The 27,814-nt window shown below is 32.8% G+C and overlaps 1 protein-coding gene across 1 annotated transcript in view; it reads left to right on the top strand.

The window, feature by feature from the left end:
* LOC106643507 (troponin C-like) overlaps positions 1-27,814 on the top strand; it is a 314,737-nt gene that overhangs the window by 198,049 nt on the left and 88,874 nt on the right. Inside the window, exon 3 of the mRNA XM_089595805.1 lies at positions 17,414-17,665. Within this exon, the coding sequence (XP_089451931.1) occupies positions 17,414-17,665 (252 nt within the window). The remainder of the gene's footprint in view (positions 1-17,413; positions 17,666-27,814) is intronic.

Genomic DNA, 27,814 nt, shown 5'->3' with positions numbered 1-27,814 from the left:
TGATATTTTTATTCAGGTACTGAGGTTTTTAAAGTGCTTAAAAGAAATTTTAATCCTTTATTTTTAGAGTGAGTTTGTAAAAGTAAACGAATTGCGCAAAATACATGCTCTAGACACGCGTAACTTTTTTGCCCGTTTTTATAAGGCACTTATGAAAAAAAAAAAAAATTGGAATCCTATTTTTGTACAGTAACTACGTAGGAATCCAATTGCTGGGCTGGATCAAGGACCTTAACGTGCGTGATTCTTCTACTTATTTGAATAAATATTAATTGGTCACGTAATAAATTTAAAAAAAATTCAGATCTCATTTTCCTAAAGTAAGTTTTTTAAAGTAATAGAGTTGCACAAAAAAAAAGCACTTTAAATGCGTAGTCTTCTCACCAATGCTTTCTAAATTGCAAAAATAGTACCAATGTTCTAAAAATAGTTGTAAATGAATCTCACTGTAGTGAAATTTGAGATCAGTAAGCTGCACTAAATAAAATAACTTAACCCACATAACCTCGTTTTCATTCTTTTTATTTCATTTTTGATTCCTATCTTCTTAATGTGAGCTTACAAAAGTCATAGAGTGGTGGTGAACGATCGCGCTCAACATTAGTAATCTTCGTGTTTTTTTTCTGTACAACATAGAAATAAAGTTAAATAAAATTAAAATATTTTCCTTTTACGTTGAAAGTTAAAAAGAAAAAAAAAGGAAGCTCAATAAATTAGATAAATGCATGCACAGATTATGCAATCTTATGCATCAAGGTTATGCAATCTTCTTGGTTTTTTTTATATTCGTCATTTGGTTCTACAGCCCAATAAAAATTCACGTAAAATTGTCTGGCTTTCTTTTATTTTTACTTGACACTTGTTATCTTTTTTCCCTATTTTGTCTAATACGGTGTAAAGAAAAAAAAAAAAATTTAAATCCTATTTTTTTACAGTCAAAATTAGAAAGTTAAAAAGATGTGCCGTATTGACGTCCTCAAAATGCTTAATCTTCCTGATTTCTTTTTTTGAAATTATGAAAAGCTTATATATTCGAAATTTTTGAATACTGTTTTGTAAAATGAAAATTGTCAAACTGAAAGTATTGTCAGCAAGTAAATTCACGCAACGAGTGTTACTTTTTTTTAAACTTTGTTTCGTACTTATACTGAATCCAAAATTTCAATCCTTTTCTTTCATGGTTAAGAAAAAAAAAGTTGAAAAAAAAATAAGGCTTTCGCTGATCGATCACGCTTTTTATGCTTGATCTTTTCACCTTCCCCAACTTTCATTTCTCATGACAGTGTAGAGGCTTGAAAAATTAAAGCGTTAATGTTAAAATTTCTCTTTAAATGTCGGTGCTTTGCGATAAATACACGAGCTCGATGAGCAAAATTTACTTGCCTCCTCTTAACTTAGCAGAAGAGAAGAGAACTTAGCAGTTCTCAAGACGTTAAACACCTTTCAATATGTAGTTCAAAAAAAAAAAATTACTCACGCTGAATAGTCGCGAGTAAAGTGTGAGACTTTCTCACATTCATGAGTTTTGGTGTTTTTTGTCAGGTGGTGGGGATTTTTTAAGAATTAAAAGCAAATCAGTTTTTGGAAAAATGCACAGCTTCATAGAGTGTGCTAGCGAGCGTAGTTGTGTGCTGTATTAATGTACTTAATGCGCTTGATCTAGTTCTTACTCATTTTTTTTATATTGGTAATAAGACGAAAAAGTTTCTGAAAAAAAAGATTTTAAATCTGCTCTGACTGATGTAAGTTTCTAAAAGTCTTAAGGTTGCGCCTAATTATCAGACTCGACTCGTGATTTTTTTGGCCTTTTTATCTTATATTATACAGAAAATTAAACAATATTTTAATCTGATTATTTTACAATCACAAATAGAAAGTGTGAAAGTTGTGCCGTGTCGACGCGTGACGTGCTAAAAGTGCATACTAATTTTGATTTCTTATTTTCAGATTCTAAAAAGTAGGAGGTAATCTTTCATTTTATTTATGCTCTTGTCTTGTTAAGCCTAATTCTGTTGAGTGGGAATCGTTGCTATGGGCATACCCGTCACTAAGCGATGATGCGCGTTTGACAATCAATAAATGAGTGCACATCGACTCTAGTAAAATTGGAATGGCTCGAGCACCGAAAGCAGGGAACGGGAGAGAGCTCGAAAAAGCGAACGAGGCGAGTAGAATACGCTGGAGGGAGCTCCAAGCGTGACATTGGAAAGAGAATCAGGGGAAAACGTGAATAATTTCCCCATAGTCTTCCGTGGTGACCTTCGTGGATAAAGGTGAAGAGCAATCGAATGCGTAAGTCCTTCTATCGTTATATGATTGAATTGGTGGACCATCGGCTCGACATCACGGGGGTATTGGGAGTGATTTACCTAGTGTATAAGTGCTTCGTTATTGCTTGCGTGTTTCCAAAGTAAATATTCAGTTTTGTTTTTTGCTTGGCCTAATAGAGTCTCTCTGTTTTTTCGATCGGAGAATCGCTTGCTTGTCCGTACCACACATGACCCTCAGGAAATTTAAATCGTTGTTTTTTTGCGTGAACAGGATATAATATCGTTCAATTCCAAAACAGGCTGAACTAAGTCAGTCTTGACGGGGTATAAGACCTCCTCTTGTTTAATTTACCAAGGGAATTTGCATTTCCAAGACGGCTCCGTGAATCAGTCTGTTATTAAGTTTATTTATAAGTTTAATACAAGTTCCGAAGACTAGAGGTTACCTAAGGTGCTGAGCAATATTTAATTCATACAGAAAATTATTATGAGCGTGTACTGCAAAGAGTCGTTAAGTGAATTGAGTTAGTCTTTAGGAAATTATTATTCCCTTTGTTTTTCTTAAACAATCTAATAAGAAATTGCCGTGATTCTGGTGGTCATTAAGTTTTCTCTTTGTTCTCGAAAAATATACAAGTGTGCTTGATTTTTGAGAAATCATTTTTTTTGTTACGGGCTCACGATTGAGGCAGCAAACATTAGAACTCAATTATTTTGTAGTAAGTCAAATGCAAATTTTTTTACGTTCAACGATAAGTACAGTCAAATTAGATCCTAAATTCGTAAACTAGAGTTAGAATAAAATTCGTGTGTTGATTTTAAGCGAGCAACTTCACATAAATTAAGCAAGTGCTCGGACGGCCGAATTAAATTATTGAAGGTCACTTTTTTTGTTGCTGGTATAATTATAAATGGCAAAAGACTTATTTACATTCAAATCTTTATCCTCTCGATTTCGTTTAACGCCTTACAGCATAATACAGATATTGTACAATCGTACTAGATTTGAAAGTGGGCGACGTATCGTCATGAAATGCGTACTGCCTCGTTCGTCTGCTAGTGTGTGTGTACATGACCAGGTGTGTCTCTTTAGTAGTGTGGAGCTACGGCATACGCGCTACTCGTGAGGCTAAGTGCGTGCTCATGCACTGCACACACCTACATGTAGTTATATATTACATCAGTTTGGACAAGAAACACGCGCACGGCGCAGACCATTGCTATGCTGAATCTCGAGTCAAGTCGTGCTTTGCAGCTGATTCACGTGTCACTCGCTTCGTCATAGTCATTGCATGCAGAGCTCTGTAGCAAAAATCTGATTCTAAAATACCTCAAAGGTTAAACCTCTTAAGCCATCTCTCTGGTAAATTCGCTTGCCTTGATTGGCGACAATCTCTCCTTAGTGGATTTACCGCCTTTATTAAAGCATTCGTGAGTGCACTCGGTGAAACCATTTGTTTGTTATTTCCAATGCGTTTAGTTAAGCGTTAGTCATGCGTTTGTTCAAATTACTGTGAATCTCGTGCGTGCGTGCTTATTCGTATGTTTCATCATGTTCATTCAGTTTTGTAGTTATTAATAAAAAGGGTTTTTTTGGCGTTGTATCCTTTTTCCCTTCAAATTCTGTGTTATTATTTATAGTCTAATATCCAGTGTAGTGTTAGATGTCATTATTTGCATGCAATTGAATTCAGTACTTCATCATAAATTAACCTCCTTTTTTATACGGCGGCCGATCCACATATGGCAAGGTCATCGGATTGAACATTTGGTGCCAAAACCCGGGAGTGAAAGCAGTCACTTGTTTACACGCACGTTCGCATGAGAATCGACGGTACGAGTATGTGCGTGTGCGTTTTCACAGCTCGTTACTACCAGCACAGCGAGAATCACCACGTGGGCGCAGCCTGTTCCTGCTGGCCACGCGAGGCTTTTAACATCTCCGACATCATCATCGTCGTCGTTCCCGCACCAGGACACACCGCCACCCAGCTGCTGCTCACCGTCCATTATCTGCTTAAATAATTCAGATAAGTAACTTTCTACTATCCGTTGCTTGCTATCCTGCAGTATTCCCCGGCTCATCGGGATGTGTGTGTTGGGGACTATGGTACGTATCTTGTTCTGCGGGTGCTGAGGGCCATTGTTCTCCTCTTTTCATGACTCCTGCGCTGTTTTGAGAAGAGAGGTGGTTCACCAGTGCTTTTAGGGAGGTTACGTGTTGTACGTTTTTCAGCCATGCAGTGCCGGTCTGCATGATGAGCCCAGCCTCGCTCGACTTTAGCTGCTGAGTCCCACGGCTGGTAAGCTGTATTGGGCGCTGCAACACTGACTTTAATTGATTACTTATCTCGAAATTTGGATATTTTATGTACCTTTCATAGCGTGTTCTATATTGAAAGATTTACACAGGTTCATAAATTTTCAATTACTGCCTGTATCAATGCGTAAATTAATAATTCTGTAACAAACCCTTCTTTATCTGTTTATTTCTTAACAATTACTAATTAATTAAGATGGCTCAAACGAAACAAAAAACGTGTTAACTATATCAGTTAGAGGCTACAGCTTTTCAAAGGAAGGGTAGAAAGCTTAAGTGATTTTTTGAGAGACCCTTGATTTAAACAAATTTCCCACGTAAGATGAGTTTTATAAAAGTTGAGACGAACATATTCAACTTAAAGGCCTTTGAGCCAGAGTTAGCATCAGGTACTCCCAGCAATAATAGGAAAAGACCCGCAGACAATACTCAACTCTTTCATAAAGCTAGGCGGACTTATACTAACTTTAATAATATTAACGTTCGATCACTGGTGACAAGCACTTAGCCTGCACCTACTTGTGTTAAGTGGAACAAAGCTCACCTTCTGTATGCTTGTCCATCATTTTTAAGGCTTGCTCTTTAGGAGCGCTTGGACTTTGTCAAAGCTAATAAAATTTGCCGAAATTGTCTACGCGCACACCCTTAACCTTGCAAGAATCAGGGTCATTGCAAGAAATGCGAAAAAAATCACCATACGCTGTTGCATACCGACGAAAATTCAAACGGAAAGTCCGCTGCTCATGCATCTTTCAAGGTAGATAAACAGGAGACACCCAAGCCCTCAAAGTCATGACTGGATCACTATTTACTCACATCGTCAACCCACTTACTTCACACACAACTCATGCCAACAGCCCTTATTAAGGTTAAGGATCACAGGGGTTGTATCATCTTGGCAAGAGCGTTATTAGACATGTTTCACAGTTGTTCTCATAACCACTGATTTAACCAGATCACTAAAATTATCCACTACCAATTGTTCAGTCTTAATAGGATCTGTTGATAGTTCTTCTACAATTTCAAACAAATGCATTAAAGTAAAATTTCAATCTCATGACAGTAAATTTAAAAGAGGATTAGAATTTTTAGTCGTTCCAAAGATCACTAACTTCGTGCCAGATGAGACTTTTTCCTGTGAATTGTATGATCTTCCAACCAATATACAATTAGCCGATTCCAGATTTCATGTTCCTCAGTCGATTAATGTTTTATCAGCTTTTGGAGTAACATTATCAGAGTTAGCTGTAGGGCAGTTTAATTGCAGTCATGATGGGATAAGTATAATAATACAAAGGACTTGTTTAGGTTGAATAGTTGCAGGAGGATCGGATAGAATATCAATCCACAGAGTTGCTTCCTGCAATGTAAATAAGTTAGATACAATCATGAGAAAATTTTGGCTAGTAGAGAAGATAGATAGTGAACCCTTAAAATCTCGCGATGATATTGCTTCTGAAAAACATTACGTTGAAACCACCCATAGAGATCCTTTAGGTCGACATATTGTGCGGCTACCCTTTCGTTGTAATAAATTCAAATTAGGAGAATCTTGATCTCAGGCATTGAATCGCCTTTATGCACTTGAGAAAAGATTCAAAGTCGATCAAAATTTCAAGGTAGAATACGAAAGGGTGATGCAGGAATTCATCGATCTAAATCACATGACGCTTCCAGACGACACGATTGGTGGTTACTATCTCCCTTACCACGCCGTAATAAAGCCATCTTGCGATACCACCAAGCTTGGAGTAGTTTTTGATGCCTCTGCTAAAACTTGTAGCGAAATTTCACTGAACGATGTTTTACTAGTAGGTCCCACCATCCGAAACAAAATTATTAAGCAAGTAGTAAGATTTCAAGCTCACAACTACGTCATCACCACGGACATTGCCTGAATGTACAGACAAATTATTATGCATTCCGATGGTAGAAAATATCAACGTGTCCTTTGGTACCATGACAATCAAATTAAAACCTATAAACTTAATGCAGTGACCTCCGGCGCTTCCTCCGCGCCATTCTTAGCCATACGCACGATTCAGCAGCTCGCTCACGATGAATCACTGGATTTCCACGCACTAGTAAGATACTTCTGAGAGAGTTATGTGCAGATGATCTCATTTCTGGCGCTGACACTCTAGATGAGATTATCCACAAACGAGATGAAGTGATCGAGCTCTAGAGTCGATGTAGATTTTCCATACGATAATGAGCGTCCAACCACGAAGGGGCTCTCAATAATATCGATAAAAAATTCTTTGAATCAGACTGCATTGTTAGAGAAAATTCTATTCAAAGAATGTTGCGAATCATTTGAGATTCTTATCAAGACAAACTTTAATACAAAGTTCAAGTAATTGATTTTAAAGATACTTGTACCAAACGTAAGCTCATCTCCAAAATGTGCAAAATTTTTGACCCGCTTGGTTTGGTTGGCCCTGTATCGTTGCATGCTCGAATTTTAATACGGGATCTCTGGAAAAGCAAGGTGACTTGGGACGAATCTTTACCTTAGGAAATTTACACCAGATGGACGATCATAGCAGAGCAGTTGCCTCTTTCAAAAGACTTCTCAATTTGTAGTAACGTATTTACGTAGCATGGTTATGGAGCATGTCTTTATTTCAGGTTAGTAGACACAGAAGGCAGCGTATTGGTGATGCTCACGTGCCAAATCATGAGTTGCTCCTCTTAAATATTTAAAGATTTCCCGCTTACAATTATGCGTTGCGTCTCTACTTAAAACATTATACGTGACTATGCGATTCCAATTTGGTCGTCGGGTCAAATGAATTGTCCTCTGGTCTAACTCCACCATCACAATGTATTGGATTAAGAAGGCTCCACATTTATTGAGAACTTTTGAGTCTAATAAGGTCACCGATATTCAAACTCTAGGAGACGAGGTTGAGTGGAGACATGTTCGAACAGACGACAATCCAGCAGATGCGCTCTCCAGAGGACAACTTCCTGTAGATTTCCTTCACAACAAAACTTGGTTTACAGGTCCAAGTTGGCTATCCTGTGCAGAGGAGAATTGGCTACTAAGCGTTGAAATATCTGTGCGATAGGACCCTGGATTAAAACGGTGGTTCTGTCTGCTGACTAAAGATGCAGTATCAGACATCTACTCTCAATTTTCATCATATGATCGTCTTCTTAAGATCATAGCCTTAATTTTCAGATGGCTGACAAGGCTTTACAGAGTCTTTACTGACTACCTGTTACAGTTAGTGAGAAGCGAGAAGCCAAGCGATGTCTTCTTCGAGCTATACAGCACGAGAGATCTTCTACTGAAATAAAACGGCTATCAATCGCTTGCGACTCCGAGCCTGGACAAGTTACTGTGCCTTTTAGAAAAACAACTAGATTCGATAATCTACATCCTTTTATTGATAACGACGGACTCCTACGCGTCGGCGGTCAATTGAAAAACTCCCAACTTAATTATAATTAAAAACACCCGATTTTACTTCTAAGTAAGCATCATGTAACTGATTTAATTATCAGATTGTATCATTTGACAAATTTACATGAAGGGATACAATCTACCCTTTATTCAACAAGAGAACGCTTTTGGATCGTAAACGGCAAGGACCAGGTTAGAAATTGTGTGACATGTATTCGCTGCAAACCCAGACCTTTACAAGCCCAAATGGCAGACCTACCATCATTTTGCGTAACCGAAGCCCCAGCATTTAGCCACGTAGGCGTGGACTTCTTTGGATCTCTTTTCATTAAAGAAAAACAGTTTAGAAACCGGACGACTCTTAAGGTCTACGGATGCGTTTTTATATGCATGAAGTCCAAAGCAGTTCACATCGAACTTGCCCACGATTTATCTACGGAGGGTTTTTAGGCTGCCTTCCGTAGGTTTATCAGTCGTAGAGGAATACAAGAGTACGTCTATTTGGATAATGGAACCAATTTTGTAGGAGCCAACAATCAATTGAAAGAAATTTACGATCTATTCCAATCACCAGAGTATGAGAGAGATATAGAAAATTACGCTTGTTCCAAACGCATCGTTTGGCATTTCAATCCACCCCTCTCCCCCCCACTTTGGTGGTCTTTGGGAAGCCGCAGTAAAGAGTTTTAAATACCATCTAAGACGCATCCTGAAGGATCAATTACTTACTTATAAGCAAATGCAAACTCTCCTTATTGAGATTGAGGTGATTCTAAATTCACGACCAATCTGCACTCTGTCTGCGGATCCCAACGACCCTCAAGCTTTAATACCTGCGCATGTACTCATTGGAAAGTCCTTCCAAACTTTACCCGAGAAAAACCTTGTTTCAGTGTCGGACAATCGCCTCTCCACCTGGAACTTCATCACCAAAGCTATAGAAGACTTCTGGAATCGATGGCATACCGATTATCTTAATGAACTCAATTTCGTTAATTCGTTAGAAATGGCATGAATCAACCGGCGAGATCAAGCCTGGTTCAATTCTTGTCCTCATCACAAAGGTGGTACCATCTGAACGGTGGCCGCTGAGTGTGGTCCTCGAGGTGTGTCCTGGGAACGACGATGTATCCCGAGTAGCTAAAATCAAGACTGGGAATACTGTCTGTAAACGCAATATCACTAATCTATGTCTTTTACCCATTACCTTGATATCATTCTTGTTTTAAAGAGATAAGTTAATTTTTAAATCTTCAAGCTCATTGATTCACTTAAATAAAAAATTTTTTTGTCTCTTTTAACTGCCGTGTTCGATGGACACATCATAAATGTAAGTTTGTTAAAGCAATTAATTTCAATTTGTTTTATTTCACGTTTTTGAGATCAATCACTGGTTCTAGTCATTCCAAAGGAAACTTGACCGTTTGTAAAGATTATCGCTAGTTATAGTCATAGCAAGGTTCAGTTTAATTTATAATTTTATTTTTATTTTACATGCAAATTTTTTTAAAATAACTGCTGATAGTAGTAATTTGTTTAGACTCATTATTGTTTGCGTTTGTTGATTGCAAATCGTTCAAATTAAAACATATGTAAACATACGTATTTTTTAATTAGTTGAGTCTAGAATAGTTCAAGTTAATTTTCAGTTGGTTTCAAATTTTTATTCTTGAGTTGTTATTCTATAAGAGAATTATTGTCAATCTATAGATTTCTAATGCAATGCTTCGAGCGAGAACTAGTTTTATTCAAATTACACTAGTCCATTTATAAAATTTAATGTACAAGTTTATGTGCTTATTGCTAAGTTTCATCAAAATTGTGGTTATATCTAACTCTGCTTTGCAATTTTCGTCTGGAGTATGTACAATCGTACTAGATTGGAAAGCGGGTGACGTATCGTCATGAAATCTGAAAATACTTCTATTACTTTTATTTATAACAAAAATAGTTTGTTTAAAGTCTCTGAAAAGTTAATTTATTTCTAAAATGTTCATTTGTTTTACATAGATGACGTAAAGTTATGTCTATTTTTAAGGCTTTTTGTAAAATCGTGAAGGCCTTATCTTAAATTTTCAAATCGACTTTTCGTAATTTTTTTTTTTTTTTGGGATTCTATCTGTAAGAATATACTCTCTACTTTTTCTGTGTCTAAAGGTAAGCGAATTATTCTGTAACTTTTTCCTATTTTTGGAAGCAATAACAATGCAATGCCAGTCTAAGCCATTGATAAAATTCTTTTATCTTGTTATATCAAGTAATAAATAAATATTTAAATTGAAAAAGTTCTCTCTGATCCTTCAGGACTGTGAATGAAAAAAAATTAAATTAATTCGCTGACATAGATTCAAAAACAGTTTTTTTCATCATTATTAAACTAAATTAATAAAAAAAAAATAAATGTAATTGAGCATGCTCTTACAAAACATAATTTCTTTAGTCTTAGCATTTGGGCCTAAGCTAATTTGGTTTAGAATATGTCAAATAAAAATGCTGAGCATGATTTATCTTCTAATGTAAGGATTGGATTGATATGTATATGAGCACTAGTCTCTTTATTATCAATTAGATCTTCCGTAAAAAACATTTTGTATTTTTTCCATACGTCATTGCCCGTAACGATTTTTTTTAAATTGAGAATCACGTGAAAATTGTGGTTATTTAAAAGAAAGCATAGTTGTGATAGGTTCTTAAAAAATTGTTATCAAAACTAATATTATGATTTATTTAACCCGTAGCAGTTGCAGTATCCCTAATCGTTTCTATTAAATATTGTTGTATGCTTTAAAATGTATAAATAAAGATTTAAGATTTTTTTTACTCCTGTCTTTAAAAAAAAAAATTGAAAACTGACTTCTCTGAAGTAAGAATTGCTGAAGTAACAAGATGCTTCAAAGATTTTGCAAAATTATCGATCTAATTAAACTGAGACAAAGCTGTAAGGGGTGTCAATTATTCTTTAAAGGTGTTTTTATTTGATTGTTTTAAAATATTAATTTGTACTTATTTTTAAGATGTTTAAATAAACTTAACATTTTGTAACTTCTACCAGGAATTTAAAACTTTTGCAATCTTATTTCTGCGTCCAATGAACTTAAACATCTGCCATCAACATAATTCTTAATTTTGTCTTAAATTTTATTTTCACAATTACTCACTCTTCGAACTCCTACTAATTCTCTATCACTGTCTTTATAAATGTTGTCATATATGATTAAAGTCCTTTGTATTAATAAACAATGTTCAACATTTATGTGACACTCCTATTACATTCCTGAAAATTTGGTGTTCTGTACAACCATTGAAACATTAATTAAAATTTTGTCTTCATGTTTAGTGTTATAATAATGCTCGTCGAACATAAAATTTTTTTAGTAAACTGTGGGTAACCATTTTTCTTTAACCATATTACATTAGTGAAAGTTTTAGGAAATTTTTTAACACTTTTATTATTTTTTTTATTTATAAGTAATCTTTAAGTTTATATAAGTTTAAAACATGTAACATGTGGTACAGAAATGAAAGAAAAAACCATTATGTACGTCATAGAAAAGTTGTGGCAGGTAATAATTGTGTGGGGTAGGGGGGGCGTCAATGTTAATTATCTGGTACTAAAAAATTATATTTTTTTTTGTAATTGCAATGTTGAGGTAACAGTTTTTTATTTTTTATCTTTCAATTAAAGTTGCGACTGGTATATTATGATGATTACATGGCACTTTCTTAATACTAACAAAACTATTTACTGAAATGGAATATGACAAAGACAATTCAGATCTTCCTAAGTCATGAGTTTTCTTAACTTTTGTTGTGAATAGAAGTTATTTTTGAAGTTATACTTCCTTGAACGCATTGTGCCCGAGAGTAAATCAAAAATTTTAGATTTGTAACCTTAAGAAAAATTATAACAAAAGTAGATTCTGTATGTTACTCCTCCCTCGCCATACCACCCCGTGCCTTCTGCGTTCTACACCGTAGAACTCAACGCTACCACCACCCATCACTTTAAATTTTATATACTTATACTTTCTTTTTCTTAAACTAACTCTTAAGAAAATAGGTAAAAAAAAAAACTTTTCGTGAAATTTGAGCCCGTAATACCTTGTACAGGACCTTACTCACTCTGCTATGAGCAGATCCTAAATAGGAAATTCGAGAATTTCTTACTTTCACGTGTTTCATAACTTATTTTTAATGTTATTTTTCATACTGTTTCTTAATAAATTTTATTTAATTATGAATTCGATAAGTAATTAAATATTTTATTTAATAAACTAACTTTTTAAGTAAAATATTTTTTCAAGAACTTCTAAAAATAGTAATATTTTAGGAGAGTAGCTTTCCCATGCATTAAAAAATAATCGTCTTCTTACTATTAATTATTTAAATTTCATCATTAATAAAAAGATGCTTATATAATTATCTTAAATTTGAAGAAATTTTCAAAAATTTAAAAGAAAAACAATGTATTGTACTAAATAAACACAATACTTAGTTTTTACCGCAATATTTTTATTCACACTTTTTCCTTCGTAATTAGTACGATTTGTTGACTTAAGGCTGTACATAATATAATTAGTGACAGAAAAGTTTTGAAGTATAAGAGGAGCTAAAATATGTACAGTAATGTTAAAACCTAATTTTTCTATATAAATTTTCTTACGTACTTTTTTTTGTGCATACTTAACACTTTCTTTCTAATGTTACAAAAAAAAAAAGAAAAAAAAAAGTCATCTTGTAAATCTATTCAAAAATAAACAAGGTTTAGAAAATTCGAGGTGATCACTGATCCGTTGGGGGCGAGATGTGAGAAATAAATAAACACATTTAGAGTGTATTTAAATTTTTCCCTTACTTTGTTCTATTAATGCGCAACATTTCGCTGAAATATGTGTCAGCCTCATCAGGCTACAAAATTAAAAATCGAAAATTATACAATAGGCGGTTTGGTAGACTCATACACAAAAAAAACACAATAATTCACAATATAAATTATTACCGCAGGCACGTGGAAATTCGTAAGTGTCTTGACTTACTCGTCACCTGTCGAAATATTGACTGACAATAAACTGTACAACACGCCAGCGCTTATATAGGCAACAGTAAAGGGCAATAAACTCAATCAGGACGTTTAAACTTTCTCAGTAAAGGAAGGTACGCTCGATTAAAAAAAAGCATGTCTTCCTTTCTATTGATGTTATGTTTGTCCAGTTTAATATAAAGCATTTCAGAAATAGTTTTTTTTTTGTAATTGGCTTCTTTGTCAAGGATTTAGAAGTTATCCCAATCGAATTCGTGATTATAATTATTTTATGTGCGCAAACGACTTAATCAGAATTTTTATTTCTTATGTGCTCACTAATGCGGAATTCAGCAGCTTGATTTGTCTCACCCACATATGACGCAGGACAATTTTCACAGTAAAATTTATACACTACATTTGTCTGTTCATGTTTTTCCGTTTTATCTTTTTCTAAACAGACTACATGGTTGAGTTTTTTATTGATTAGAGGGTAGGTGTAAATATTGTAGGGTTTTAACATGGTTGAGATTTTTTTTAAATTATTGTCTACATATGGTACACCAATTTTGCACAAAGGGTACGTGTTTATGGTGCTTTTGTTGTGATTGATACATTTGTGTATTTTTAATCTAACCTCTACATTTTTGTAAGAATTAATCGAAGGATAATTATTTCACGTTAAAAGATTTTTTAATCTGGCATTATTCACACCATGAAAATATGTACTGGAAAGTAAGATCACTCTATCAACTAAATGAAACACAACATTTCTTTTGTAGCTTACTGAATGACTAATAAATGAAAAATAATTAGAAATGCATCTAGAAAAAGTAGGTTTTTCAAACCATCTAAAGTTAAAATGATTCAAATTTCTGATTATGGTCAAGTCTAAAAAGTTAAGGTTATTGTCAATCTCCATTCCAAATGTAAACTGTAGTTCAGGATAATACGAATTAAAGACATTTACTATTTGGTTAATGTGGTCAACGTTAATAAAAAGTCATATATCATCTACGTTACAAAAATAAAAGGATGAAGTAATGTTGTAATTATTTTTTACAATGGAGAGACAGTCAATTTACAGGTCATCCATCATAAGGTCAGAGAATAAAGGTTGATTGACGTACATTGACTTTAATGAATAAATGTCGAATCCCTGTTAAAGATATTTAACAATATACAGAATTTTTATTTAACAACACTTTTTTTACTTTCAACAACAATTTTTACCAACAAATTTTCGGCACGCCAGTGGGTTTGACCATTTCACCGTTATTTACTGACCTTGTAATGGATGACCTGGAAAATGACTGTCTCTCCGTTTTGAAAAATAATTACATTATTACTCCATCCTTTTATTTTCGTTACGTAAATAATGTATTACTTTTTATGAACGTTGACCACATTGACCAAATAGTAAATGTCTTTCATTCATATTATCCAAAACTACACTTTACATATGCAATGGAGATTGACAATAAACTTAACTTTTTAGACTTGATCATAATCAGAAATTTGAATCATTTTAAATTTGACTGGTTTGAAAAATCCACTTCTTTCAGACGCATCTTAAATTATTTTTCTAGTCATCCAGTTAGCTACAAAAGAAATATTGTGTTTAATTTAGTTGATAGAGCGATCTTACTTTCCAGAACATGTTTTCATGTTGTGAATATTGCCAGAGTAAAAAATCTTTTGACAAGAAATAATCATCCTCCGAACCTTATTAAAAAAATATAAAGGTGAGATTAAAGAGATACAAATATATGAATCACAACAAAAGCACTATAAACACGTACCCTTTGTGCAAAGTTGGTATATCATATGTAGACAATAATTTTAAAAATCTTAACCTTCTTAAAACCCTACAATATTCACACCTACCCTCTTATCAACAAAAAACTCAACCACGTAGTCTGTTTAGCAAAAGATAAAACGGAAAAACATGAACAGACAAATGTAGTGTATAAATTTTACTGTGAAAATTGTCCTGCGTCATATGTGGGTGAGACAAATCAAGCTGCTGAATTCCGCATTAGTGAGCACATAAGAAATAAAAATTCTGATTAAGTCGTTTGCGCACATAAAATAATTATAATCACGAATTCGATTGGGATAACTTCTCAATCCTTGACAAAGAAGCCAATTAAAAAAAAATAACTATTTCTGAAATGCTTTATATTAAACTGGACAAACATAACATCAATAGAAAGGAAAACGTGCTTTCCTTTAATCGAGCGTACCTTCCTTTACTGAGAAAGTTTAAACGTCCCGATCAAGTTTGTTGCCCTTTACCGTTGCCTATATAAGTGCTGGCGTGTTGTACAATTTATTGTCAATCAATAGTTCGACAGGTGACGAGTAAGTCAAGACACTTACGAATTTCCACGTGCCTGCGGTAATAATTTATATTGTGAATTATTGCGTTTTTTTGTGTGTGAGTCTACCAAACCGCCTATTGTGTAATTTTCGATTTTTAATTTTGTAGCCTGATGAGGCTGACACATATGTCAGCGAAATGTTGCGCATTAATAGAACAAAGTAAGGGAAAAATTTAAATACACTCTAAATGTATTCATTTATTTCTCACATCTTGCCCCCAACGGATCACTGATCACCTTAAATTTTCAAGTTCTTCGGAGGGCACTGATAAAATTCGATTTAACAATTAAGCAAGGTTTATTTGAAAAAATTTGTTCGTGCAAACATAAATTAAAAATTTGAAAATTCACTTAGATTATACAAATGCAGTTTTAAATGATTTTTCCATCAGGTTACACGTAAAATAGCAATTTTTTTTAGAATTGAACATGTTAATAAGACTACAGTTAAACAATCTGTAAATTTAAAAAAAAATTTTTTATTGTATTTTCAGAGTTTAATGTTTAAATAATGTCCATGAAAAAAACTTATGTGTGATCAACGTCTTGAAGGAACATTACCTGACATTATACAACCCAATGGAAAAAGAGGTACTACACGATTGTTTTTTTTAACCTCTTAGATAAAATTATATTTTGGGTAATAAATACGGAATAGACATCAGTGTGTGAGAGTATGTGTCCAGTACGAGCGTGATGTAAGGAATAAAATCAGAGTAGGCAGTAGGAAGTTGTTTTGAAGTCAACGGAAGGTTCGATGAAAGTGCAGTCTTGTACTGGTCAGCCAACATATGGTTTGTATTGCATTATGTTATTAGCAGTTCAGTTGTCAAATATAAAAATATTTATTGGAACCACCCCCTACTAACGCAGGAATAGTCATTTCAATGATAGAATTGCACCACCTTTGTACGCAATACTGTTTCAGAGCAAGTACATTTATATTTATGATTATACTGTCTGCCAGATTATTATATAGAAGTATAACTTTATGCTTGGGTAACCAAGTACCTAGTGTCCACTGGCTTCTTATTTTGTAACTGCTTTTTTCATGGCAATAAATGAGTATCAGGTTCTAAATTCCAAAAACGCTGGGAAGTATTTAATAAAATCATTTTTTTTTTTCAGTCAGGCATACGTAACTATTTATGATTTCATAATCCAAACAATTTTCATTTCAAATAAATGAGATAATAAATTAAAAATTCTTAATGTAGCTGAAAAAAAAATTTTTCATTTATTAACGAATTATAATAAATCTAGCCTATACTTTAAACGTAAATTGCAAACGATTCTTTTTTTTGTAACTATAAGTTTTTGTTGACTTTATTAATTCAATTAGTTACAACTGTGTACATGCTCACTTTAGAGCAAAAAGAACATAAGTTATTTAAGTTGTTAACATTAGTAGAATAAGATTTCAAAATTTAACGTAAGCCTAATGACCATCATAATAAATTCTCATATTAGAGCTGCTTTAATTAACTAAATTTTTTCTCATCAATTCAGTGTATAAATGTGAGTATGTTTTTTCATACCTACATATGTAGTGTATGTGTTTACGCAAGTGTACATAATTATTACGTATGTTAATGTACATTTTAATATGTAAGTATGATTTATCACTTCTGTATATATACGTGCAAATGCGTATATATGTGTTCACCTGCAATGGCTAAGAGTTCGCTGTTTTCCTAAATTTCATATTCTAACTGTATTAAAGAAGAATATCTTATATTAATAGTTCCATGAGTGGCTCACTGTTTATGTTATATATTGTATAACTGTGGCCCAACTTATTGTACTTCAGCAATACCTACTTATTTCTTTGTTTTGACTATGAAAGCAACATGTCTTATAATGGTTAATATCATTTGGTTAATCATAACTTGATAAGTGTAATAATGATATGAAACTAAATATCACATCCATATGATTATTATCAAAGGTAATTATTTAAAATCAGGCATAGACACATAAAAATACATATTTTTTTTTTTTTAAAAGGATCAGGACAATTGGAATTTGAAGAATTTTGTACACTGGCAGCCCGGTTTTTAGTTGAAGAAGATTCTGAAGCAATGCAGCAAGAACTTCGAGAGGCTTTTCGATTGTATGATAAAGAAGGAAATGGCTATATTACAACCGATGTATTTCGTGATATTTTGCATGAACTTGATGATAAATTGTCTCCAGAAGAATTGGACTTAATGATCGAAGAAATTGACGCTGATGGTTCAGGAACTCTTGATTTCGATGGTTTGTTGTAATAGCTTATTTCTTAATTACGTTAAATGCTTCATATATTTGAAATACATAAAAACAAAGACACTCTTACTGTACGCTATGTCAGAAAAGGTTACGTACTGAAGCTTACAGTTCGTGCATGATCTACAGTGAAGATAAAAAATACTATGACAGTACAAAAAGCTGCTCTTACTTTAAATGAACCAAATTTTAAGATAAGTTTCGTTAACAAAATAGTAACATAATTGACAAATACTTTTCATCATTTGGATAATATACTTTTTCTTCACAGTCAAATTTCAGGTATTTCATCACACAGTTTTTTCTGTATTTGTTCATTCTTTTACAAACCAAACGGATTTTGCTAAAAACTAACCATCACCTCTCTGATTCGGCTTAAATTTTTTTTCCAGTTTCTATATTGAAAAATAAGAGATACGTGTCCAAGGAATTTTTCTTTTATCGCCTATTTTCGATTTAATAAGTTATAATAAATTTTATAATAGTGGTTAGAGACTCATTTAAAACAATGTACCGCTCCGAATCCTTAAGAACTACAAAATTTTTACCAATCACACTTTTGTAGCTAAAAAGTTAAATTTTGAGTAAAAAAATTAAAAACAAAAAACTATCAACAAAGTAATATTGCTATTAACAATTTAATTGTTTTAATCGATTTTTAACAATTGCTCCAAATATGAATCAAGTTTTAATTATTACCATCGTATTGTTTGTCAAACTTTACGTAAAAATCATGTTTTCTAAATATGGAGACTTTTCAATTGTAACTGTAAAATATTAATTTATGTCTCGCGTGATGGTGAAAAAAAACTGTTTTTTGAGTATAAAATTATAAATGTACCTCGTATCAAAAAAAGTTAAACGTAAAAGTTGTAGATAATTGAAAGATCTACATTTTTTGTAGTTTCCATTTGTCAGTATAACCTTAAAATTTTGTATTATCATGCAATAAAGCCAGAAATCGCCATTTTATCATTAATTTAGTATAAATTTTCATTAAAATCAAGTCATGAGTGATTTGTTTTCTAATCTAATCTCCTGAACGACAAAGAACTAATTTTCAGTGAAAAAAAAAAAGAATAATAACCACTAGACAAAAAAATAATAACAATGCTCGACGTAACATCAACACGTAAGCTGTTTTTTGTTCTTCAAACTTTTTTATTGCTACTTTGTTTTTTATTGTTTTATTAACTGTCTGCTTTTATATAAAAAATAGATTTTTTATCTCTTCGATTTTTTGGAATTTTAAAATTTCGTGGGGAAGCCTGACTACAGTACGATCTATGATTCAAAGTGTTACCCACGCTACTCACGTACATTCCCCGAACTACAAGTTCGTTGGCTTTTGGATCAGCTGTGCGTTTATTTTGATCCACTACCAAGACATATTCTCACTCGTTGTAATTTAAAGTTGAGTAGTTTTTAGTTTGTAACAATGTCATGGAAAGAGGCACGCAAAATGCAAAATACTAGGATAACAAGTGCTTTGCATTTTACGTGCCTTTTTCCGTGGCATTATTAAAAAGTAAAAATTATTTAACTTTGAAGATCGATAAGATCAGACAGATGTTTTAAGCTTTTTTATTTTAAGCATCTAACAACAAACACTTCTGATTTAAGGATAGTAAATAAAAACCAACTTTTGAAACTGGACTTTTTAGTTTTGTCAGATGCATTACAACAAAAATTTTGTTCTTCTTGCCACTTAAGGTTATCAAAGTTGTTAAAAGAAGATACAAAAAAGAGGGAAAATAAACTACCAAAATTGGTACATACAATATTTTGATTACTATATTGATTTCAGACATACCTAACCTCTCGTAATATTTTATGTCGATGTTTTAGTCTAATTTTTTTGTAGACGCTACTTAAGGAGGATTCTTCAAATGAAGAATCTGATGTAAAAGTGGGGAACAGTGACGGTACATCTGGATTTTTGGGAGGTAATCTATTTTTGCAAGGTGAACGAATGGATTTTTTCAACAAAGGATTAAGCTTCTTAGGATCTTTGGTAAAAAAAAAAACTATCGTTGAAAAGGTATTTATAAAAAAAATCAAAACAAATATTGTCCGTAATTGATGAAAAAAATTTTAATTTGAGCCAAGATGATCCAGATGATCTTAAAATAGATGACGACGAGTCCTCGATAATAAGTGCTTTGCAAGAAAGTTTCAAGACTTCGGCCGACCGTGTTCATAAAATTAAAATTCTGACTATTTTTTGATCGTGGTCTTATAAAAAATAATTTAGGAGACATTTCCTTCCGCAACTCATCACATGATAAGCATAGCAAAAAATATTGCTCGAGATAAGAAATTAATTGGGGATCCAAATCTAAAATAACATCCATCTGTAGATGATAATGTTGTCGATACAATTTTTTGCTTGTACCAGTCTAACGACTACACTCAATATATGCTTTGAAAGAAAGATTTCGTTTTAATAAAACTAGACAGCATATCGCTACCTATTAAAAAAAGACTTGTATTAAATAATTTAATAGAATTGTATGAAATTCTTACTAGTACGTATCAAAATATAAATGTAGTTTCTCAAAGTTAGCTAGCTTAAAGCCGAAATATTGTGTTTTGGCAGGTGCTTCTGGTACTCACTCTGTTTGTGTATGTCCTATACATTAAAATGTTAGTTTATAAGTGACTGGTGCCAATTTTAAATCACTTACTTCCAGCTCTAATCTGTCTTTGATTAATTGTAAGGATTGCTTAGATCGTATGGTACGCAAAAACAAAACGAGTGATTGTTATTTAAATTCTTGTAAGAAGTGCTCAGGTATGACGACTGTTATTGAACAACTGGAGGAGATTTTTGAAGAAAAACTTACTGAAATTGTTACCTACAAACAATAGATTACGGTTGAAAGAACCTCATTGCAGACCCTACTATCTCCAGTTTATACATTTTTACAGAAGTTAAGTGAAGGTTTGCAAATTGCGTGGATTCTTTCATTTTTGGTTAATAAACAAAGGGATTTTTTAAATAAGATGAAAAATAAACTGAGAGAAGACGAGTAAATTGTAATTTACGATTTCTCAGAAAATTATGCTTTCATAATTCGAAATTCGGTTCAGGATATACATTGTAACAACAATCAGGTGACCGTACACCCATTTTCAATTTATTATAGGAATGACTTGGATGAATTAAAAATTTCAAGTTTTGTTTATATTTCTGAATGCGTACATTACGACACTATTGCCGTTCATTAATGTCAAAAGCAGTTGATTGAATTTATTAAAATAAATTTACCGTGTGTTGATAAAATAATATACATGTCTGACGGTACGAGTGGACAGTATAAAAATAAAAAGAACTTCATTAATCTCACTAATCATTTTGAAGACTTAAAAATAGCAGCAGAGTAGCATTTTTTCCCCACTTCACATGAAAAGGGGCCATGCGACGGAATAGGCAAGATTGTAAACCGACTAGCTGGCTGAGCAAGTCTTCAGAGAATTAAAAATCTCATTCGAACGCCACGAGAAATTTTTCATTGGGCCACAGAACAACTGCTGAATATCACTTATCGTTATTCTACAAATGATGGTAACGACGAAAAAAGAAAATTAGTGTCAGAGAGATTTTAAAGAGCATCAATGATTAAGGGATTCCTTAAATATCATAGCATGGTTCCACTATCTCGTCAAGAATTATAAGTGAGGCTGTTTTCTTTTGCAGAAAAAAACAAATATTGTGAAAATTTTCAAGTGACATAACATTGTTATGAACATAAAAAAAGTTTTACTTGTACATAAAAATTTTGTTACATCTATAACTAAATATTAAGCAATCATAATGTTAACTTGGTTTTTTATCACATTTTTATTTATTCAATACAATATAATTTGTCCAGTTATTATTTATTGCTCATCTCTGTTTTACAAGTAAAAAATTACTCTCAATAAACGATAGATTGGTGATCTCTAGCTTTTTTTCATGATAATACAAAATTTTAAGGTTATACTGACAAATACTACAAAAAATGCAGATCTTTCAATTATCTACAACTTTTACGTTTAACTTTTTTTGATACTAGGTACATATATCATTTTATACTCAAAAAACAGTTTCTTACATTATTACGCACTACATAAATTAATATTTTAACTATAACAATTGAAAAGTCTTTATATTTTGAAATCAAGATTTTTCGTAAAATTTAACGCAGAATACGATAAAAATAATGAAAACTTGGTTTATTTTAGGGGCAATTGTTAAAAAATCAATTAAAGCAATGGAATTGTTAAGAACAGGATTAATTTGTTAATAATTTTTTTTTTTCAATTTTTTTTCTTAAAGTTTCACTCTTTAGCTACAAAAGTGCTATTGGTAAAAATTTTGTAGCTCTTTAAGAGGTGAAGGTCAAAATCCGTTGAATTTATAAAAGAATCACCCATTTAGAATGTCTTATGTAGCACTTCAGAAAAATTTAGTAAAAAGAATAAAAGAAAACACACATGTCACTAAGAACCTTTTTTTTAAGAATGTAATGATCCATGTAGAAAAGTCTAGGTAAGAGAAAGAAAAAAGTGCTGTTATATAACCAGTCAATTATAAAGTTGAGTAAATTAAAGAAAAAGGATGGAGTATGAGAAGATTTCTATACATCCTTGCTCAAACAGGCTCTATTATATTGTTAAAAGTAAGAAGTTAGCGTTACTACCAGTTTATTATATATATATATATATATATATATATATATATATATTTATTCACTCGATATAAGTATACATCACTAAACAATAGCAATGATCATACAATTTTAATTTTCCAGACAGAAAGGTTTTACCTGTTCGCAGGCTGGTATATTCTTCTTTAATACCTTTATTTGCCGATTAAGACTTAATTTATAGCACATTGCACATAGTTTTCTTAATAATTTTATATTTGGCTTCTCTTTTTATGATTTCTTTGTCTCTATGACATTTGTGTCTACGTACATGTCATTATCATTATTCAATTATTCAATTTACCTTAGTTATAGAGTAACAGTTTTTCGTATCTATATTTGAAGTGTATAATGAGTCCTATGGTTTTGATTGCTCATTATTTTTAATTTTTTTTGCAACTCATGGTATAGTTTTATGGTCAAAATGTATTTGTTCTTAGAACTTCACATTTCTAACATTTTTATTCATTCTACAAGTTTTTGTTGGGCAATAATTTTATGCTATAGCTCAATAGTTGAGGTGCTGAAATCACTGTTTGTGTATCTTATTCTTACTTTTTATTTCCAGTTGCTAGGATAGCTTCTTATGAGTTCGTGTGCTATACCTCTTATACCACAGCCTTGTTACTTTTCTGGCAGTATGTTATGACTAACCATATTTAAAGTTCTTGCTGAATCTATGAAAGAGACTGATATTAGCTTTCTTTGTTCCAACTCATCGTAAACTGATTTGACAAAATATTTAAAGTCTTATCAAATTTTTTTAGTTTTTGTAAATCTAAATTGGTTTCTACCTAATATTTCGTTTTCCTTTAAAAACTTCAAAAGTCTGTAATGCAATTATTTTTTTATTTATCTTTGCAAAGTTTGATATGAGTCAGTTATTTGAAACTTCCAGTTTGCTTTCAGATTTTTCAATGAGTATTACTTTAGCCTTTTTTAAGGCAATTATGTAATATATAAATTAAATTTATAAGTCCAAAATTCACATACGTAGTAAGGCAGTAATCTCAGCACCTTAGAACTTATTTTGTTTGTTCCATTAAATGCTAAGTTTAGCTGGGAACAGCTGCACTAAGAAATGCTTAAGTAACTTAGAAATAATGTATATAAACTAACGTCAAACAAAAATATAGTAAGAATACAAAAACTAACACATACATGCTACACCTGTAGTAAGCAATAGGAATGTATAACATACATAAGTGTTACTAACGGTAAACCTTGTATAGCGACAATATTTAATTTCAAGATATCATCTGACTTTTATCGTTTGTTTTTGCAGACACATGATTTACCAAGTAAATCCTTTTTATTACCAAGTTTGTCTCTGATAACGAAAGGTAAAAAATAAGTTGACCAAACTATATCAGATATTCTAAATGGTTCTTGTAACATCATAGTTAGTCAAGTATGCCCGTAAATCTAGTTATGGTTACTCATAACAGGCATACTACTATTATTATTATCATTATCATTGTTATCTTTATTATAAAATCTATTATCATTTAATTTACTTTTATTATGATAATTATTATTATTATTACGATTATTATTAGGATTGTTGTTATTATTATCGTCACTATTACTAACATAATGAAAACAAGTATCACAGCAACGGCCACTCTTGCTACTATTTAGTTATTGAAAATGGGTGTACCGTAACGAACCGACTGTCTGTTCACCCTAGCATTCAATCGAAATGGTTAGTAGTTTTTACTGTTATTTTTTAAATATATATTATTTAATTAACGAACAAGGCCTAGCATTAATAAATCTATGTAATTTTTTAACGAGAGTATCAAGTGACAAGGAAGAATCTGTAAAATTAAGATGTAAAAGACAAAGATAGGGTATTGGTAACTAAATAACCTTCCCTTTCCATGACGTATATAGGAGAGCAAGCCAGATGTAAAAAGTGCCGATTTCTGAGTGGCTAAACTAGAGCAGCTCAAGCCAATTAGATTTTTAGTTATTGTTTTTCCTTAATACTTGTCCATGTCAAGCTTTTCTGCTTTATCTTTGAGTAAGCAAGTGACCAATGTCCAGTAGTCCTAATAAAATGAAACGGAGGCCCCAAAAACGTCAATTAACAGTCACACCCTAAACGGTGAGCTAGGTAGTTTGAGTCTGCCTCTGCTACTTCACGGTCCTCCACAAGGTGAGGTTAGTTTTTATTTTTGCTCTCGAACGGTTGACTGGGTAATGGGAGTCTACCTCTCCTACCATACAGTCATCTACGAGTGTGATTCAACTTCTGCTTAAGACACCTAACGCTGGTTCCCACGGGTACAATCTTTGATATTAGGAAAAAAAAAAAGAAAGTTAGTTTGTTTAGAATTTATTAGTATTCTAACCATTTTCTCCGTTGTGAATATAACTAGGCTTCCATCATTACTCGTTTTAGTATTGGTAGCCTCAAGATCTTTTAAAAATAAATAGTAGGTCTGTTTTCCACGTAACCACTAAAGCAATCACCAGTACTCATGACAGGAGTGGCAGCTTCTAGACCAGCCGTGATCTAAAAACATAACTTGCATCTTACAGAATCTCTAGACGCGTTGCAAGTAAGTTTATCACGGTTCAGCACAACATGTCTGGCTCAAAAGTATTTGTTACTCCTTTTGCTTGGGGTGCCAAACGTAATTACGACTTTACACCTACGTGCCCTGTATATATTCCAGATTATTGGGTGCAAAACATAGACCAAATAAATACGTCAGACCGACATAACATACAAATTTTGGTGGCTCCGGAGGGATAACGCTGGTCTGGTAGAGCTGCATGGGCATTGTGATAGTATCTTTTCTTTTCACATTGTTTTTTTCTCTTCAGTTTACAGTATCATACTCAGGGTACTCTTGAAAAATATGTGTGTTGAAGTGCCTCACAGCACCCCTGATGTCGCGTTATTTTGTTTGGGGTCAACTAAACAATTGAGTAACTGACAACTTTTTTTAATTTTATTTTTGATTTTTCCCTTTACACTTTTGTTAGTGACCACCGTGATCGCAAAATCTAGTAACGTTAAAAAGCAGCAACTGTATAAAACTAAGTAAATAGTCTTACAGCCCTGATTAAACTAATTCCAGTGGTAAACTAGAAGTAAATATATTCAAGCAAGAGTTCCAAATCCTACTCTTGGATTACAGTTAATGGAAATCTTAAAATTTTTTTTTTTTTTTCTCAGACTCTTATCAAATATAAAGGGACTCTATACAAAGTCTATTGCAATGCCTTACGGTGATTTATGCAATTAAATTTACAACTTTTTTAAACCTTCTTATACGTTAAAAAGAATAATCTGTGTATTTAAAAAGCTCAGTGAGCTACCCATTTATTATAAACTGAACATGACAAGCTAAAGCTGTGGTAAGTGTTTTTATAAAATTGAGCATGACTGTGACTATATACAATTTACGTATTTTTATGTTGTGATTCCAGATATATTTCTGCAAGCGACTAACTCTTCAACGTGCTTAAAACAGTTTGTTACGACCAACCCTGGGAGTGGGTGGCTTTGAACATTGAAAGGGAGTCAGGCTTGGCGAGAAGCCTTTCTGAAGTAGTAGAATTGGCCACAGGGATGAATCAACGGTAAGAACACTGAATTGAAGACTATAGGTGTAGTGAGATAGTGCTTCTGATGGATTCCACTGCCACCACTAGAGCTTGTGTCGCTGATGAGTGATTTGGCAGTCAGGATCGAACATTAGTAAGCACTCTATGCCAAAAATTACAGGTATGCGTGAAGAGGTAGTGCTTCTGGTGGATTCCACTGTCACTGCTGAAGCTAGTGTTGCTGGTGAATGATTGGGCAATGACTCACAGCCGTCAAAGAGAGCTTGTTGCCAGAATTTGAGGTGAGACGTGACTACTAGCACCAAAGTGCTTTAAAAATTTGTCTGATTCTCACACTAGTTGGGCGACAATATCCCATAATGCAGACAACGATGGCAAGAGTGGATGAAATAAGAATTGATACATAGCGCCTTTTGCGTGGTTTTATACATAAGTATTTATTGTATTAAACTAGCACTATAGCCACTTGCACAGCACAGGTCTCGTTGAGCGAAAAACTGGCATAGGCTTAGATAGAGTGATCTGGGAAAATGGTTTTGAGAAGTAATGCCACCCTTCTCATATGCTATAAGCAACTTTCTTACTTGTGATGTTCTCCAGAAACTTGTGGTTACCACCTAGCTAGTGGTAGGTGGTACTATCAAGCGCAAAGTTTAAAATTAAAACTGCGCATGACATTTTAAAATTAAAATTTATGTAAGAGGATTGAAATAAGTAAATAGTAGTTATATTAATAATTAATCAATAATATGATAATACCCTGGAAGGTTACAAGTTACTATCTACTTAAATTATTAGCGGTTTTCAAGAATGTTCTAAGACAGTCCTTAATAAGAAAGTGTATCAAGATATCATAGAATCTGGTTCTTGAGAGTTTTCTATTACTAAAACTAATTATGTAAAAATCCAACGTTGAAAACATGTCATTGAAGGCATTTTTCAACGGTTGCGACGATGCAAAACAAATCATTAACGAAACTGATAAACCGAATACTATTAAAATAATAAAAAGTAGACTGTTTGGTGAAGCATGAATTGCCCTATTCAGTCATTTATTTAATACAATCAGAGACTTGAAAAATTATATTCAAACAACATACGCTTCCATGACAACGGTAAGCCAATTTAAAGATGACATCAAAAATCGTTATCAGCACACTCTTAAAATGCGTGGGGTACTATTGAAATAAAAGAGAAATAGAGAACCCTATAAAGCTTACTATGATTCTTTTAAATTAAGTAGATAATCAAGCAAAATGTAATAAAAAAAGACACTAGAGCCAGTGATGCAAAATACAATGATCAACTGTCAATTACGCTAGAGGACAGCACATTTTTTATCGATTGCCTTCTATACGAATTTTAGCAAAAATGTTGCAAGCTGTGCAAAGAATGTAACTACAAGATATATCAATGCAAAGTTGAATATCAAATTTGTCGCAATCTTAGACATATAGCTGTAAACTACTTACGTTAGACAAATCCTCAGCACATCTGCATAATGTGCAAGAGAATAGGACGTACGAGCAGCGAATGTTAACTTAATAGAATTACGTATTAGTTATGTCATCAATCCAGGCATGTTACACTTGACTGCACAACAGAAAAAACTTGACCGGTGCCTTGAAATATTTTTATTGTTTACGAAAGTTACGAATATCATGAAATTTTTACTGTTGGTGCTATAACAAGCCAGAAAGTCTAGACAATAATGGAAGCAGTCATTTTGCTCACAACATGTCTCATTTTGCACCACGTTGAATAAAAAATGCTTTGGTTACAGAAACATATGACACATATTACGAAGGGTACAGCAGTTCTTTTAAAATCGAGGACACCCAAAAATACAACCAATGTATTTGCTACA

The sequence above is a fragment of the Copidosoma floridanum genome, unplaced genomic scaffold, assembly GCF_036245765.1.
Source record: "Copidosoma floridanum isolate Cflo_tuat_1 unplaced genomic scaffold, Cflo_Japanese_pri ptg000028l, whole genome shotgun sequence".
Taxonomy (NCBI): Eukaryota; Metazoa; Arthropoda; class Insecta; order Hymenoptera; family Encyrtidae; genus Copidosoma; species Copidosoma floridanum.
The sequence above is the reverse complement of the archived record's forward strand: the minus strand, read 5'-3'. Positions and strand labels throughout refer to the sequence as shown.